The sequence below is a fragment of the Nyctibius grandis genome, chromosome 2 (assembly GCF_013368605.1).
Source record: "Nyctibius grandis isolate bNycGra1 chromosome 2, bNycGra1.pri, whole genome shotgun sequence".
Lineage (NCBI taxonomy): Eukaryota > Metazoa > Chordata > Aves > Nyctibiiformes > Nyctibiidae > Nyctibius > Nyctibius grandis.
Window position 1 is genome coordinate 52,617,224 of NC_090659.1, and position 17,338 is coordinate 52,634,561.

The following is a 17,338-nucleotide window of genomic DNA, read 5'->3' on the forward strand; positions in this document are numbered from 1 at the left end:
TGAGACAATTTATTTTTAACTGTATCCCAACTAACTTCAGTCCTCACTAGGATCGAAGTTACATCAGCTAAAGGAGTTTTTAAAATAATTTCTGTAAGAGTCTTGTAACACAATCTTCTCTGCAGTTTAAGCAAAGAGCATTTTATGAAAATCTCTCTATTACTCAAACATACCTTTAGATTTGGATGTGAGGAGTGGTAATGGAAAGCCTTCCAAAGCATTAAGGAGCCAAAGTTCAATATTAGTACTGAACAATCTGATTGATGTTATGTGTTGCACAGGCACCTCCTCCAGGAAATCGTGCAGTAGGATGTTCTCAATTTCCTAGAATACAAATTCATGGACCTGCACATGACTGGGGTACTACAGATATTTATAGCAGCTTGAAACAAAATTGTATTGATAGTTTAAATGTAAATGTAAAGAAGCCGGTTTTCTTCTTCCAATTAAGCAATAGCTAAGCTACATTTATTAGCAGAAGGAAGATCCTTACAATAAACGTTGTTTCGTGAATTAATTACTAGACACTACTTAATCACCTGCTGTAAATAAGAAGCAAATTATTTTGATCAGAAAACTGCATATTTCTATGTGGAATGTCACCGAGAAATGCAGTAGTGTTCTCAAAGGAAAAATACCTCTCATAATTCGGAAAACAGTTATCAGTCAAAATTTCAGTCACATAACCTCATGCCAGAACCACAGACACATTTATAACAGCATACTCCATTGATATTAGGGACTTTCAAAGGAATATATAGCAGCAAAATGGAAGTTATCTTGAATTCCACTGGTTCCTTCCAAAATCCATACTGTGCTGTATCAGAAGAAGCCAAAGGAACAGACTTGAAGTACTAATGAAAATCCCATTGTACAGCACACAAGAAACAGCTGGCCCTTCTCAGGTAGAGCTACCAAAAAGACACAAACACATAATAACATAATTACAACAAACAAGTGTGTCTACAGTACCTTGAATAGCTGCCTATCATAGCTGTTGAACAGCTGGCATACATCTGGCGAGGACATCAGTGCTATATTTTCAGGCTGCAGAGACCTCCAGAATGACGTGATACACTCTTCCACCTGTCGCACAAAGTCCTTTATGAATTTCAACTGATTTTACACTTCTGAAATATTAAGAGTAATTCAGTAAAACAACACACGTAAGCCCTGAAGCAAAAGAATGACCGTGGAGCTGGGCTCTTTGCCTGGCCCCATCCTGGCCAGGCTCCAGCATAAGTGGAAGCATCCTTGGGCAACAAGCTGAACCTTGCAAGGCAGCATAAGAAAGAGGAGAGAAACAAAGAATTGTGCCATGGATATGTGGGTATAATGAAAGATATGTATCCATGGCCTTGTGTTTTGTGCTGGGCTCAGACCTGTTGATGTGCCAGGAGTGTTATCAAGCATTGAAACAGGCTGCCCAAGGAAGTGGTGTAGTCACCATCCCTGGAAGTATTTAAAACACGTGTAGATGTGGTGCTTAGGGATATGGTTTAGTGGTGGACTTGGTAGAGTTAGGTTAATGGTTGGACTTGATGAGCTTAAAGGTCCTTTCCAACTAAAACAATTCTATGATTCTGTGAGTGCTCAGGATATGCCTACAAACTCAGATTCTCGGGGCATGTTGTGTTAGTTAAGAATTCCCGAATTATTTGACTGAATGCTCCTTTTGTCTATAAATGGTCATTTACCTTAGACCAAACCATTGAGTAAGTAAGCTACACAGGAACAATTTTACTCATAGAGTTGTTTGCTGTCGTCAGAACAAGTGTTATTAAAGCAAAGGCATACCTTGTCAAGCTCGCTCATTCTCACCATATGTAAAATATCTTGACAATGGCTGCGGTACTCATTGGCAAGCAGTGCAACCTGTGACCAAAAAGAGGGTACAAAAAGATCTCACAGGCAAAGAGCTAACTCGCTTGATTATCGAATACTTGAACGTACCATTTCGGAGGGGTATTTGTTCCCTAGCTCTTCCTCCCGAATATAGAATCTGCTGAATTCAGGCCAAGGGTACTGAAATGTCTCCTGTTCAGTCTTCAGATAAATGACAGATGAAGAACAGTACAAATTCTTGCTCGCAATGCATCAGAATTTATTTTGGAAAAAAAAAAAAAGGGACCACAATTATCTTGTCAGTTCTATTAAAGGTATTAAGTACTTGCTTGAAATTGTATAACATGAGTTTTTAATAAGATGTATTTCTTCAGAGGAATGCTTGTCCTTTTTTTTAGAAAGTAGAGGTGGATGAAAAAAACAAGCATGGCCGACTAAATATTTAAATCCCAAACAGTACATGAATTTCTTTTCAAAACCAGTGAATATTTAATGCCATACATATCTTTCACATATATTTTCTATAGCACTCATCTCACAGTTGTAACCTTCTAAATAAGGCTGCAGATAGTCGGCTCGGCTGTTGGGATGACAGCACATTTCTCATCAGCTGTCATTACATCCACTTCAGAGCACTCATTGCTGCACCCGAGCGCTCCATTAAAAATAAGACAGACATCCAGTCTTCCCTTTGTTCCTCACTTTGGTCCACATAAGTTTGTTGCTCATGCTTGGCTGGCTGGCTTCCAACAACCCCGGTGTCAAGCCGTCCCATGACAGCACGCTTATGGGACAACGTCTGCCTTTTTCGGTGAGCAGGGGTTGCGCTCTTTTCTCTTGTTTGTTTCCTAGTGTTTAAATACTTATCATGCCAATAAACTCTGAGCGCATTGAAAAGACACCGGCTCAGCAGCATGAGGGTCTGTTACCCTGGGCCTCAGACAAGGCAGGCTGTGCCCCACTAACTCCCCTAATATTCCAAACCTGGGCTGTCAGCCACAATTTCCACTCTCAGCACAGATAAAATTATTTGAGCCAACATTAAGACAACAGAAATATTTGGCTACCAGGAGAAATAGGAGTGGGGGAAGTAAGCATTTAGTGAGATTATGCAGACAAACATTGTTTTGAAGAAGATGATGGGTTACCTGTATTTCATCAGAACAGATTGTATAGCCATTCTAATTAAACACAGAAATAGACATTTTGTTATAAGTCTAATGTATCCAAAACTCACTGTTGGTTGAAATTGGCTATTGCTCTCGTAACCAGCTGCACCTCCATAACTGCAGGAGCTTCCACTGTGGTAAAATATACAACAGAAAAAAAACCTTTAAAAAACTCATCAATTTATTCTGTATTTAGTAAGAAAATCAGCTCTAGCTGGATAGAGTGCACTAGGTTGTAGCATTGTGTTTGGGAAACAAATCCCTGTCATTCAGCAGCCCCATGATTTTCTAACAAGTCTGAAGACCAATTTCTTAATTTTAAGATAAAACTGAAGCATTCACTATAAAGACAGCAAGGTATTAGCCATTTAACAGTGCAATGTCTTCCAACTTCTTGCACCAAAATCGTGGGTTTGTATTTGTAGTTGCAATTCATTTGGAATGATAATAATAATAATTGTAAACGTGCAAATAATGAAAGCATAATCATACTTGTGCTTTGATTTCACAGTAATTCTATTTTCTGCACCCTATATCAGTTTAGGTGGCATTTTGTTTCTGGCTTTGTTTCCCCTATTTACTTTGCAAGGCTGCTGTGATGCTCCACATGTTCAAAATTCACCTTGACCTGCAAAGGCTCGACCACTGGCTTTTTGGCTGAAAAGCCGGGGACACAGGCACAATAGGCTGCTTTCTCTCTTTACAATCTCCTATCTCTCTCCCTTCCTGTTTTGCTGAGGCTAATCCGCCAGGAGGGAGAGGCAATGTTGCTAGTAAAAGGGACTTGCTGCGAGAGTTGGATACCTCCAGTCAAGCCCCCATCTGCTGCTGACAACTGCTCGCTGTCTGTGAAGGCATATCAAACTCCGGGGTCCTTTTGGACTCGGCTGTTTTGAAGGGTGACAGGCAGGGGCTTTGTAGAAAAAGTGCTTCCACTGGTGACTGCCAACACTCAGGCTATATCTAATCAGATCCTGGCTGCTGGGTTTCACTCCTGTGATGTATTATAAACCAGGGTACCACCACACGTCCTGAAGGGACAGAGGACAAAATGTAACAGCTTATCTGTTTGGAAGCTCAAGCCACTGAAAATGTCTCCTCTCGCTTCTCTGCTCTTCTCAGGACTGACCCTTGCCGCCTGAAAAATTACCTTTCCCTCTGCCACTATTCTCTGCCATGAAGGCAGTGCTCCAGCGAAACAACCAAATGGGCTGCCCAAGACAGGGCACAGCATTCATGTTGTGTATGTTTGGTAATGCCATTGACTCTTTCTCCCAGACATTTTAGAGTTGGTGGCTGAGCAAACGGAAGAATGTGTAAGTAGAGAGGTTTCATAACGCTTCTTTCAAATGGGTCCTTCCTGCAGATTTCTAAATCCTGTGAAACCAAATTAATAAATATTTTCCAGCTCCTGCTCTCCCCGAGAAGGCGGCCAGCTGTATCTTCTGCTGCTGCTACTATGGCAACACGTATCAGCATCACTCTCCTCCAGCGGGCTGGCTCCCCCGGAAGGCTGGCTCCCCGCTCCCCCCCATGCGGGGATGGCGAGGTGCGAGAAGGGGTGATGCGTGGGTCCCCTCCTATGCCCCAGCAGCCAGCCAGGAGCTTGGTGATGTTTAAGTGCAAATACCTATGGAAAGCTAATATCTATGTGCTTCCACTGTTAGCAAAGGTGGTTGGGACTCACCTGGTGCTCGCAGAGGTGCTCGGCTGCCAGGCAGAGGTGCTCGGCTGCCAGTCAGTGGTGCTCAGCTGCCAGGCAGAGCTGCTCGCTTCCTGGGGAGAGTGGTGCCTGGGTAAAGACAGGACACACAAACCAAGAGGTGGGTGGGAGAAGGGGAAAATGGGTGACAGCAAAATCACAAGGAGTTTCAGTATGTCACCTGCAGAGTTTGGATGATGCTATGGGGTGGGAACTAGAGCTAAAATGGGAAATACAATAGTGGGGATGCTGAAAAGACTAACAGAGAAGCTGAACGGAAAGCACAAAGGAAAAATGAAAAGAGGGAGGGTGGTAATGTGCGTGCTGTTGACTGTCAGATTACACTGACATTAGAAAAGCTAATTTGCTAGAATCATATCAGATTTTTTTTATTAAGAAATGGTGGGTTTGCTTCACTAGAAAGTCAGAAGCCCAAACCTTCCCTATTACTAGAATCATGAAGTAACTCTTACGAAGCCAAAATTCGCTGGCATTTTTTAACACTGCCATACTCCAAGCCTCCTTGATCTGCCAGAGCAAGTATCATTTTAGGGAGAGCTCATCCTCCAAGCTCCCATTCCTAGAGGGCACCCTGTTCTAATGCAAATCAGTAAATATCATATTCCCTTAAATTTTCGTGATACATTTGGAGACCTCATTGGGTACAGTTGTGTTTATTTACACTGCTTTCATAGCATCATCGGAGCTGTGGTACGCATATCTTCAAAAAATCCATGATTTCTAAATGAACCAACTCACGGGTGCTGTATAAGAGCATCCTCATCACTCCTTGTGTGAACATGTTCCAGCCCAGCCAACTGACACTTCTGAGGCCCCGCTGACTATCAAAAGGCAAATGCCTTCTTTGTAGTCATAGTCAAACTGTTATAATCATACTGCCATTTCTATGACACCAACAAGAAACGCTCCCAACCTGCCAGACCCTTCACAGGCCCAGTTCCTCACTCCCATCACCATGTCAGTTGCTGACTATCTCATATGGTCAAGAAATATTCTTTTCAGTAATTGGAGACAGTGGATCATAGTTTTGAAACCATCCCTTTCTTCACCAGCCCGCAGGTTGGGTGGACATCTTGTTCTCTCAACTGGGCTCCCGGCTCCACCTTCCCCTCAGGAAGATGCAACAGAAAAAGCATCTGCATGTTGTACTCTATTCAGGCATGGGAGGGAGCGATAGTTATTGCAGGTAGAAAAGTCTTCAAGTTTTCATTACTCTTGTTCTAAATTTCAATTTTCTAATAAAAAAAAATCTAGAATTTGCCATTGCTGGTTTTATCAGCTTCATTGGATCATGAAAAATTAATTCTAATTTCAAAAATTACTGAACTCACTGAGAGGACAGTAAAGATGAGATATTTCCTTGATGTTTCCTATTTATTTGCAGAGAATGTACAAAACTCAATACAGATGGAAACAAACTCACTTACTTGGTTGAAGCTGCTGCTTATTTTGTATGTGGCTTAATTTTTTTTAAATCACGCTATTCATGCATCTCTGGCTGTGTTTTGTGCTTTTTTACTTCTTTCTCTCCTTTTTTTTCCTGCTGTCCTTTAACAGACCCAAGAAGTAATTGTGGCACCTGGCTATCCAGGTGTTGCGGGTGTGCACATTGGCTTGGGACAGGGACGTGTGGCTGCATTTAGAGTGGAAGCTGTTCTAATTCCAGCTGTTGGGCTTCACGCATCAGCTTAGTGACTTCCTAGAACTGTTTTCAATGAAGGAAGCATCAGACAAGATCATTTTGTAGTTAAGAGACTTGTCTATTGCAACTAGAAAGATGATCTTTGTCTGAATATGATCTTTATATTTTGATTTTTTTCAAATCTGAAAAGTTATCCCAAGAAACTATATCAAGATCACTAGATAGATGGTTATGTCAGCTTCCTTTTCCTTGGTTTGATCAAATGAAATACAGGTTTTTTAGGAGTAGGTGTCCAGGCAGGCACCTCTGGCAGCTGGTCAGAGAAGGAGAGGGAGGCCTGCAGCCAGTACAGCGGCTCCCCTATGGTTAAGCATAGGATATAGTGTGTTCCCCAGCTGGTCAGGGAACATGGCTCGTTTCCATGAGGGACGCCAAGGACACAAGCGATGCTGGCATACGTGATGCTTCTGGCTCCTTGCAGTGACTAAAGGCTTTGTTTCTGCCCCTGGCCTGGACTTAGCCAACATTGCTGCTTTGGTTCCTCCTACTTTTTGTAATTTTTCAGCATGTTTCTACGCCGGGAGGAAAAAGAGCAACAATTCAAATTGTTCCGTTCTCTCTCTCATCTCTTCTATAACCAGAACTAGCAGCTCTCCTACTATGCCCAGTGAGATCGCTATTTTCAAGCTACACTGCAGGGAAACATCTTTCTTTCCCTGAAGAAGACAGACCAGCAGAGACTCAGCCAGAGACCTGCAATGTTCCTTGAACAGTGGCCCAGGATCCTTCCTCGTTACGGATGTCAAATCTTAGGCCTGTTCTGGTTATACTGGGTGCATGGTTAATGAGGGATATCACTTCAGAAAAGGTCTTAAGGGAAGTGGACCTCGAGTTGCCTATGAATAATTTGTTTAGTCTCACAACAACTGATTGCCACTTGATCATCTGCAGAACCTGATCCTCTGCCCTGTCCCATTCTTTGCTGTCATCACTCTATGGACTTCTGTAACATTACTGTAAAACCCGTGGAGGAAGGCAACAGTCCTATGGGTATAATTTTTCCATTCTCTCACAGAGCATGCATTCAATTAAGTAACTATCATGTAAAATATCACAGACACTGAACAGCTTTCATCATCACCAGAACAGCTGTGTGCTTAACAGGCTGACTTGTATCCCTCTAATATTCATGCTATAGAAAAATGCTGTATCTCCATGTTAAAGAATGGAAACTAAAGTACAGGATTTATCCACATCAAAGTCATGTACAAGTCTGTAAGAGAGTGAGGATATGAGCCTGGTCTCCAAAGTCCAAGCCATTGGCTGCCCCTATTTTTCTTCTGTACACTTAAAAGGAGTGTAAAACTGCTAAGGGGTGGCAGCATTTCCCTTCCTTTTTTTCCGGGGAGAAACACAAGCCTGTGGTTTGTTTATCTCAACCATGAGCTTAACTATGCGAACTCTCCCTCGCCTGCCTACAATGGCAGCATGCTCATGTCTACAGTTGACTCTGCCAAAGTATCTCACATTCATCAATTATTTTCAGACTTTTAATTTTTGCGATCAATTTATACTCATCTTATACATTTTCTCATTGGTGTTCCCTTACAAGAGGTGATTTTCAAATCTGAAATTTTAAAACAAAGTGAAGGAAGTATTTTCAAAGTAATATGCCTCATCATTTCAAGTAGTAAAAAAACCCCAGATAACATGATTGCTTGTAGCACTCTTCAAAACAGTGCAGTCATTTATACTCTAATACCTGTCTCTTCAGCCTACTGCTTAATAAGGAAGGTGCTACAATGTCATGCAGCAATTGTCAATATATTTATTTGAGCTCCCATTTAGAGTTTCAATACATTAAGCTCCTCTTTTTGGTTTGGCATGAGTTCCTGCTCCTAACATCTATATGGCTGAAATGTCCAATTGAAGGAAGTCTGATTAGGCAGGGCACATTTTCAAAGGGGAGCTTCTCTATTAGGGCACCGTACTTACTGACAGAGCACTTTTATAGTGTGTATAATAATAAGAAAAATATAATACTGTTGTCGATATTGAACAGGTGATTTACAGACTTTTATATATAGACAATATATAGACTGTCATGTGACATTTTGTGATTAAAACATTTAAAAAACAAACCTGAGATAATCTTTTTCACACAGAAGAGAGCAATAACGTGGATAAAAGGCAGAGTCGTTCTTGATAGTTATTCCATCATAATGATACCTAGAAAATAAAAAAAATTATGAGCTGACAAGCTTCAACAAGTCAGCAAATAATTCATATTCCTCTTTGAAAGCAGATGATCATCTTATTCAAACAAGAAAAGACCAAGTAAAAAAAGGTATATTTGGTTTTTTAAATTCTGTGGAAAATTTATTTTCCCCAACAGAAGATAATTGCACATACTCTTTACAAACCCCTTTTAACAGTTTTTGCCCTGGAATGATACCTTCTTCTAAGCGAAAAAACTTAAGCCAGTGAATGGGGTGCAACAGATTTGTACAAGACAGCTAGAGAACTCAGGAACCAAAGTCTCAGCTGACAGAGGTCCCCGTATCCCCATGGAAGTTGAAGGATTTAATGCAGTTGTTCTGCAGCCATTCGCGGTAGCTTAGGGACTGGATGACCCATCAGTGGTCATCGCAAACTGAAACCCAAGAAACCTGCCAGACCTTCTCTAAGGCTTATCCTGACTTGGGTGAGCAGCGGTGTTGCCATCCCTGCTACCCAGGTGCTACCAGCTGGATCTTCCCAGACTGGGTCACTGGGAAGCCAGGGGAGCAGTGCAGCAGTTTTGGGACACCAACAGCCATCAAAGGGTAACCTTCTGCTGGTGGGAAGAAAGATCATGGAAGCTGGGGGCTACCACCCACTGTCCCAAATCCTGCCAGCTATGAGCAGAAGCATGGGAGCGTCTGCGGTGAGGCACTCCCAAAATAAAGGATCTTGCCAGATCAAGCTGGTAGCAAGTCTGGACTAGTGGAGGAAAATTGCAGATCAAATAAGGGCATGTCATTCTAGTAATTGACAGCTACTCAAAATGCTTGTAAAATTATGGTGTCTCAATGCCCTTAAAACAACCCTTTTTCCTGTCTGGTTGTTCAGAGTGTGATTATAAGTTTGGACATTGAATCGATGAAAGAGCATCAAACTCTCTGTGCTCTAGAAGAAGAGAGGGAAGGGAAAAGAAAAGATATGCAGGAGGAGGATCTGAGGTGGTCTGGTTTAAAAGGTTTTAAACTGTTTACAACATTTCCATTGACCACCAGTACATGCTGGGTCACTCCACAGATATGTGCAAGGATGAAAAGCACAACACAGGCATTAATCATGGCTGCCATCCCTGTGCATCCCAGAGCCAGGCTTTCCTGACCTAGTGTCTCAAGAGCTCTGAGTAAGGTTGTGATGTCTGGCAGATGCCTCATGCAAGCCATGCTGCAAAAGCTGTTACAACTCAAAGCGTTAATTTTTTAAAATCCAGTCTGATCTCAAATTCATGCCCTACAAAAGCAGCTCTGATGTGGTGATTTTCATGGAAATTAACTCTATTTTAATGTACTTGGTGACATCACGAATCACGGATCTTGCAGTGTATTACAGACTTGCAACCAACAATTCAGCTGCTGTATTACTGTGCTGGAGCTGAAAATTCAGCCATTTTTAAATTTTATTAGAACAGTTATAAATATCATTGTTAAACAAAGGTAGCAAAACCAATACCTGGTATTCCCTCTTTTGCCCAGCCTTCTTTTCCCCAGACCTGGGAAAACTAACCGAACAAGCTAAAAAAACAAACAGAAAATTAGAGATGCTTGGTAAATTCATTCTAAAATGCAAAAACATATCTGCTACATTTTTTTCTCCTTAATCACTTCTTTTGCTTTCCATCATTTGCAGGCTAATACCTGTTCTTACATACCTCTCAAAGGGTAACTGCTGAACTGAACTCAATCAATCAGGCTTTTGTGGATCGAAATCTAAGTAATTTAAGGGATTACCTCCCCCGAGTAGGAAATTTTAGACTAGTCTGGTTTACCTTGCACTGACACACAGCCAGTGCACACACCAGGAGACCACTGGCAGTCAGGTGGGGTGTATCAGCAAGGGGAACTTGAAGGTGCCGTGATTCTCCAGTACTCTTCCAGACCTGCAAGCCTTACTCATTCGGATAGGACTTACTCACACAAGGGACTTCACCTACCTGCTCATTCTTGCAAGGAGTACTTGCAGGATAGGGCCTGACTTATCTGTTTTAAGAGGACCTGAATCATCAAGCTGCAAAACAACTTTTTGACCATCGCGGTGGTAAATGTGAACTGAGGTCATGCAGCATCTGTCAAGGTTAGGCCCTACAGAGTAATAAGATACCGTCAGGGTAATAATCCACTTCACTATGATTATCCTGCATGGGCTGTGCCGTGAAGACAGAGACTAACCCAGGACAGCTGGAGCTATCATTCCCTATATAGCAGGAACAGAGGATCAAGTACTCAACATTAGTGAGGAGTGAGGGGAGCCTCCACTTACCAGTGCACAGCTTGGACTTTGTGCCCAAAGGCCTGCTAAAGCACAGAGATCCCCAGCTCACCCTAACACGCACCTCCAGTTTTAATGGTGTTGGAATGGTCCTGTTCTTTGCACGTTTGTGTGTGCACCCACCCCAGCTGCTCCCTTTCTCAAGCTGGTATTTTAGCATAATCCCATTTTCCTAAAGGGACAGACTATGAATCTGGGGCTTCTGTGGCAAGAGACACTTCTTCCCACTGCCCCTTCTACAGAGACAACAGTGTATTTGGGTAGAGGGATAGGGCAGATGAGATTAGTAGTGTCTTAAAACATCACAGTTCGATTCACACAGGGCTTCACTGCAAAAGTCCTTACAGACAGTAATGTAGTCAGGTTACTACAGCTTGATGAATTATTAATAGCTCAGCTCCTTAGTTAGGCCATGGTAACTGATTACATGTGCACCTTTAGTTTAAACCAGCGTTGCTGCAGTTCCTGCCCTCCCCAGCTTCCTGCTGCACGGTCCCACCTCCTGCTGCAGAAGGACAGATCATTTCATGCCACTGGGGAGCTGCACCCCAGCTTGATCACATGGGGTGTGTTAACTTGCACCTCAATGCACTGGGTCAGTTAAGGCTGTGAGCAAACAGTTACAAGCACCAACCTATAGCAGCTATGGCTCATCAGCTAAGCTGTTCTGCGTGACTGGACTCATGCTTCATCCACGCCTGTCCCAACTTAAGTGGGACATTTTACTTTAAGTAAAATGCATTAACTTAAACCACAAGAAGGCTTAGCTTACAGGTTGTAACTCAATCATGCTGGAGCACCTGAAAGTGTCCAGACAGGGTGGGATTAATCTTACCTACGTGGCTACAAGGTAGAGATGTCTAAGCTAGTTGCTGCAGACTCTGTAGTCAATGGAGAAAAAGAGGCAGTTCCGAGGCACATTTCATCTGAGCTGCCTGAGATGACTCATTTAAGGTGAGCAGAATCATATGTAACTCCTTGTTTCTCTCCATTGGCTACCAAGAGATTTTAAGGTGACTAGCTTCACGGCAGACATCTACCCTGAGCCAGGCAAATTCTACCTGAGCTTGGCTGATGGGTGATGATCCATTAAGCTACGGTAATAAATCACACTGGATCACACACTCAAATCTTAATTTTAAGTAAAAGTCATTTAGCTTACCCAGTTCAAAAGATTAGATTCAACTGAATTGAGATAAATGATTCGTAAAATGAGGTTATCTGCACCAATGAAATTGATTTCAGGTACAACTTTTACTTAAATTATTTTGGTTTTGTGTTAAAACAATGCTTAGCAGCTCTTACCATGGGCACTAATAGAATAATATTAGCAGTAAAAATAGGAAATTCTGAACAAAAATTCTTGAGAAACAATTTATCACAAGGCGTCCTATTTTCCTTCATTTGTTAAATAAAGTTGAATAGCTGTGAGTGTTTGTTGCAATTGGGATTTTTAAGTGGTGATTGCTCTGTAGGTTGTAACAACCTCCATGTATTGGAAGAGCAGAACTGTTTAAAGGAGATTGGGGTTTACATCTGCATTTGTTTTGCTTGGGTGATTCTATAACAACTTTTTTAGGGTGTGTTTGGAGCAAAATCTCCTTAAGTATACTTAAAAAGGAAAGTATAAAATTATGTAACAACCAAAGGGCTCTTTTAAGGACAGAAGAATCAGCTCCTCAGGATGAGTTTATTAACCTTATGCTGTTTACCCTGGTAAAGATTTCTAAAACATACTGACAAAAGAAATCTTTGCTAGTGTAACATCCACCAGTTCCCTGAAGAAAATAAACTCCATCAGAGACAATACTCTTTTTTCTAGTATAACTGTGTCTACATGAGGGCTTACCAGAAATATATTAGAAAAGACACAAGCATAATACATTACATATTCATTCTTCACTGTTACTTAATCTCTTTTGATATGCAGCATGTATATTTGATCATCAGATTTTCTGTTTAGGTGTCTCTGCTTCATATCTTATACTTTCTATCTACTCTGTACCTTTCCGAAGGTGGCTGAATTTACTTGATTCTTGGAATTTGGACTACAGCTTTCCGTATACAGTTCATACAGTAGCCAACGGGGTACAGTGCATCCTTCACACGAATAGAAATTATCAGTTATCCTTTAAAACAAAAACATCAATTGGTTTATGTCAGAATTAGAAGAAAGAATGGTCAGCTTGTGATTTTAATAGCTCACCAGGTTTACAGTGAACTCTATAATAGTTACTCTGATTTTATAGAAGTGTAAAATCAAAAAGAGAGCTACTACTTCTATGTTAATCTGTATTCTGGGGAAAAAAGTATACATTTTCATATATATATATATTTATATATACATATTCTATGTTTGTTTTTAACTTCTGAAGTTCTACTTTCCTTGTTTCCAAAGTGTAAGAGAAGTCATGTGAGACTCTGCTAAGAAATTAACTAGATGTCATCATTTTTAATAAAAAAATACAACATAGTAATATCATTATAACATTAACACCAACACAGAAAGTATTAGCATCTCTCATATGGTAACTGTTGTTACATCCAAGGATGTGACTTTGATCTTCTAATTGGAAAGGTCTCCACTATATGAAAGATCATAATATAAGCATTTTTCCATCTAAAATGTGCAACATGGTGTTTTGGGATGGAGAGTGCACAAACTATGAAGGACCATATTCTGTTCTCATACAACCTCACTGATTTTAGCCCAAGTTTGTAAGAGAACAGAATTTGAATTTACAGTTACTATGTAACAGAACTACCAGGACTGAAACTGGTTTAGGTGTTTAAATACTCATCCTTTGGCCAAATCCCTTACTCATCTTACTTATCAGAATGGCCATTGTCAAGTAAATGCAACTACTCATGTGAATAAGATGAGGAAGATGTAAACTTAGTTACTTATTAGCCTAAGCTATTACCTTCACCAGAAAAAAAAAGACCTTTAACTATGAGATAATGCCAACGGTTTTGATGTCAGAAGATAATAGCCTCCTGCAGTACAAATACAGGAGCAAAGCTGGAGCAAAGAAGCAGAGATATTAATTTTTAAAGCATGACACACTGATCGTATGACAATGTTTTCTTACTCTGACTCTGCTTCCGTTATACCAGATGATTTATGCATATTTAATTAATTTATCAGCTGAATGCTAGTGCAGCACAGTGCCAGTTACTCACTGTGTCTTTACTGATAGTCAAGTTGGTTGGGAAAGTAGACTTTTCATAACCACCAGGTGAGATAAGCCAGCTGGATTTTAAATCAGCATCCTCTCTTTTATTACTAGCCTGATTTCAGGAGACCCAGTGTTGATCTTTCTGTACTAGCGGTATTGGTAGTAAATAGTGGATAAGGTCTTCAGCAAACTGGCTTGCTAGAACAGACTGAGCAAGAAGATGATCACTGTGCAGCCTGACGACATCTACCTTACCTTTTATTCATTCCTCCTCCCCTTTCTCCAAGGAGGAAGGCTGACTGCCTCCCCCAAGTTTCCCTCTCCCTAGCAAAAGGCCCCAAAATGCCTCGCTTTTACCTCCTCAAAGCCCATCTTCTCCCTCACCAACCAAAGAGTCTGGCGCTGCCAAGCACCGGGGCTGAGATGTGCTGGGGTCCTGGCCAGCTCCTCACCACCTCCAGCCCCACCACCCAACAGCAAAGGCTTCATGGCGAGGCGTGAGCAGGAACTTGCACCAAAGATAGGGGATCTGTTGTGCTAATGGGGTATTTCCCGTCATGGGGCTGAAAGGTAAATGAAATTTATTCTAGATAAGAGTCCTGACTGAGCTCTGCCTCCTGGCAGGCAGAAATGCTTGTTTCTTCTAGAGCAACCATCTCAAAACCCTTCGTAATTGAGCAGTCCCAGAGGAGACTAAACCAAAGTCCAAATTCATCCTTAATATAACACCACAAGAGTCATTGGAAGTGTAGCAGAAATTAATTCGTGCTTCAGTAGCTGGTTTCTGCCAATAGTTTTGCCTCAGCATTTAACTATTTAGTGATAAAATATTTGGGAATTTCATTTCATGAATTTATTGTCTGTTAAACTGCCAGCCTTTTTCAAATAACATGTCAAACACATTCTTAGTGCTGACACATAATACAAAAATACTGTCTGTCAGGAAAAAAGATCCACACAGAAAAGAGCACAGTGCTCATCTTCGTGCCTGTTAGCCCTGAGGTTCTCAAAACCTGAGTGTTCATGGAATGCATCAAAACAAAACGGTTAATAAAGACAACAAAATCAAAAGGAAAGAGTGGTAAGGGAGGAAGATGGAGGTCAAAGAAAAAGCACACGGGGAAAGACATCCTCCATTTATCTACTACTTTCTATCCACGCTTTCTATAGGGTTTGTCATCTGATTGATTCTAGGACCTCACATGGACTCCAGGTTTTTGGGGTTTGCCACCTGTTATATGTGAACCCTTGGCAGCCAGGCCATTACCCAGGTTTGCAAGTCTTCTGTTAAACCATTTCCGGACCGAAATCTAGTTTGCTATTGTCAATGTACCAACCATAAAATGAAGCTGAATAATTAAAAATTTTCAGAACATGAAAAGGTGATTCAGAAGGTTGTTGTGATGAAAAAAAATCATCAGTTCATCCTTTCAAGGATTGTTTCGGATTCAGTTTTATGCAGTGTCTCAGAGGGGATTCTCCCCTTTATTCCGTTCTTGTGAAACCCCACCTGGAGTACTGCATCCAGCTCTGGGGCCCCCAACATAAGAAGGACATGGAGCTGTTGGAGCGAGTCCAGAGGAGGGCTATGAAGATGATCAGAGGGCTGAAGAACCTCTGCTATGAAGACAGGCTGAGAGAGTTGGGGCTGTTCAGCCTGGAGAAGAGTAGGCTCCGGGGGGACCTTCTAGCAGCCTTCCAGTACCTGAAGGGGGCCTACAGGAAAGCTAGAGAGGGACTTTTTACAAGGGCATGTAGTGATAGGACAAGGGGTAACGGTTTTAAACTGAAAGAGGGTAGGTTTAGATTAGATCTTCGGAAGAAATTCTTTACTGTGGGGGTGGTGAGACACTGCAACAGGTTGCCCAGAAAAGTTGTGGATGACCCCTCCCAGGCAGTGTTCAAGGCCAAGTTGGATGGGGCTTTGAGCAACGTGGTCTAGTGGAAAGGTGTCCCTGCCCATGGCAGGGGGGTTGGAACTAGATGATCTTTAAGGTCCCTTCCAACCCAAACCACTCTATGATGATTCAATGATTCTATGATGACCTTGGCTGAATCTCTTTCTTCAGTCCTTTTAAAATGGGATTGTGGCATCTGTGTCACAGCAAAAGCACATTAATTCCTCGTGCTCAGGTATTACTCAGAGGGGGAAAAAAAGATTTAAGATCACATGCTGTCGAGTTAAAAGTTTGTTTGTATGTGTTGTTACTGTTTCCCACAAAGCTCCTACACTGTTTACTAGTGGACTCATCTGTGCTTGGGGAAAGAAGGAAAGTAACCCTTTGGTTGTCACAGGGCAGATGACACTTTTCTCAGAGCACATGAAAATGATGGTGACAACCTTATTCCACCACTGAAAGCATCTCACTGAGGAGTTCAACCATTCCCTTCACCTCAAGGAAACATAATCTCAGAGAACACCAAACAGCATCACTCAATGCCAGCATGCCACCGGCTGCGCAGCCTCGCAGCCACCCGTGGTGTGCCGTGGAAGCACGCCAGCCACGAGTGCTTCGGACAGGCAGGGTCCTCACCAGCTGCACTGCAGCAGCACGTCGAGCAGATGGCAGCCCAGGGGCCAGGTCCCAGTGGGTGGGTAGGCTGAGACAAAATCCCACTTCCCCCATGTCAAACCACCTCTACGTCAGTAAGACTTGTGGCACGAGACGGACTTTTCAGGGAAATTTCCCTGCTTTCATGGCATCATTTATGCACCACCAGGATGATGGGTGATGAGTGTCCTACAAAGCTGTGATAAACGTTAAAAGTGTGAGTCCTACCCTCCCTGCAGCAAACCCACCCGGCAGGTCCTGCGAGCCCCCGGTGGGGAGGGGCGACCGGTCCCCCCACCTCCCCCCGAGGAGCCCCCCGCCCCCCAATTCCTCACCGAGCCCCCCGCCCCCCCCACTTGCCCCTCCGGACGGGAAGGGGGCAGCACGCACCAGCGGATGACGGACGAGTGCACGAGGGAGATCAGGCTGCCTTCCGCCATCCCAGGCGGCGCCGGGCAAGGGCGTGCCGGGCCGTGCCGGGCCGTTGGATACCGGCCGGTGGGGATGATATCAGACGGTTCAAGTTAGCAACAGTTTAGCAAGAGCAGGCCTCAGAGTTAGCAACAGTTTAGCAAGAGTAGGCCTCAGAGCAGGCTCTAAAGGCTTGCTCTGTGTTACCTTTGTACAGAACAAACTTTCCTGTCAATAATCTTCCTTTTAGCTAAGAATAATATAGAATAATAATA

The 17,338-nt window shown here is 42.4% G+C and overlaps 1 protein-coding gene across 1 annotated transcript in view; it reads right to left on the reverse strand.

Moving 5' to 3' along the window:
• RFX8 (regulatory factor X8) overlaps positions 1-17,092 on the reverse strand; it is a 32,714-nt gene extending 15,622 nt beyond the window's left edge. The window contains exons 1-8 of the mRNA XM_068395297.1: positions 17,043-17,092; positions 12,927-13,050; positions 10,106-10,167; positions 8,522-8,608; positions 1,954-2,086; positions 1,798-1,875; positions 973-1,086; positions 174-324 (exon numbers count right to left, since the gene is read on the reverse strand). Of these exons, the coding sequence (XP_068251398.1) occupies positions 174-324; positions 973-1,086; positions 1,798-1,875; positions 1,954-2,086; positions 8,522-8,608; positions 10,106-10,167; positions 12,927-13,050; positions 17,043-17,092 (799 nt within the window). The remainder of the gene's footprint in view (positions 1-173; positions 325-972; positions 1,087-1,797; positions 1,876-1,953; positions 2,087-8,521; positions 8,609-10,105; positions 10,168-12,926; positions 13,051-17,042) is intronic.
• Positions 17,093-17,338: the final 246 nt, after the last annotated feature.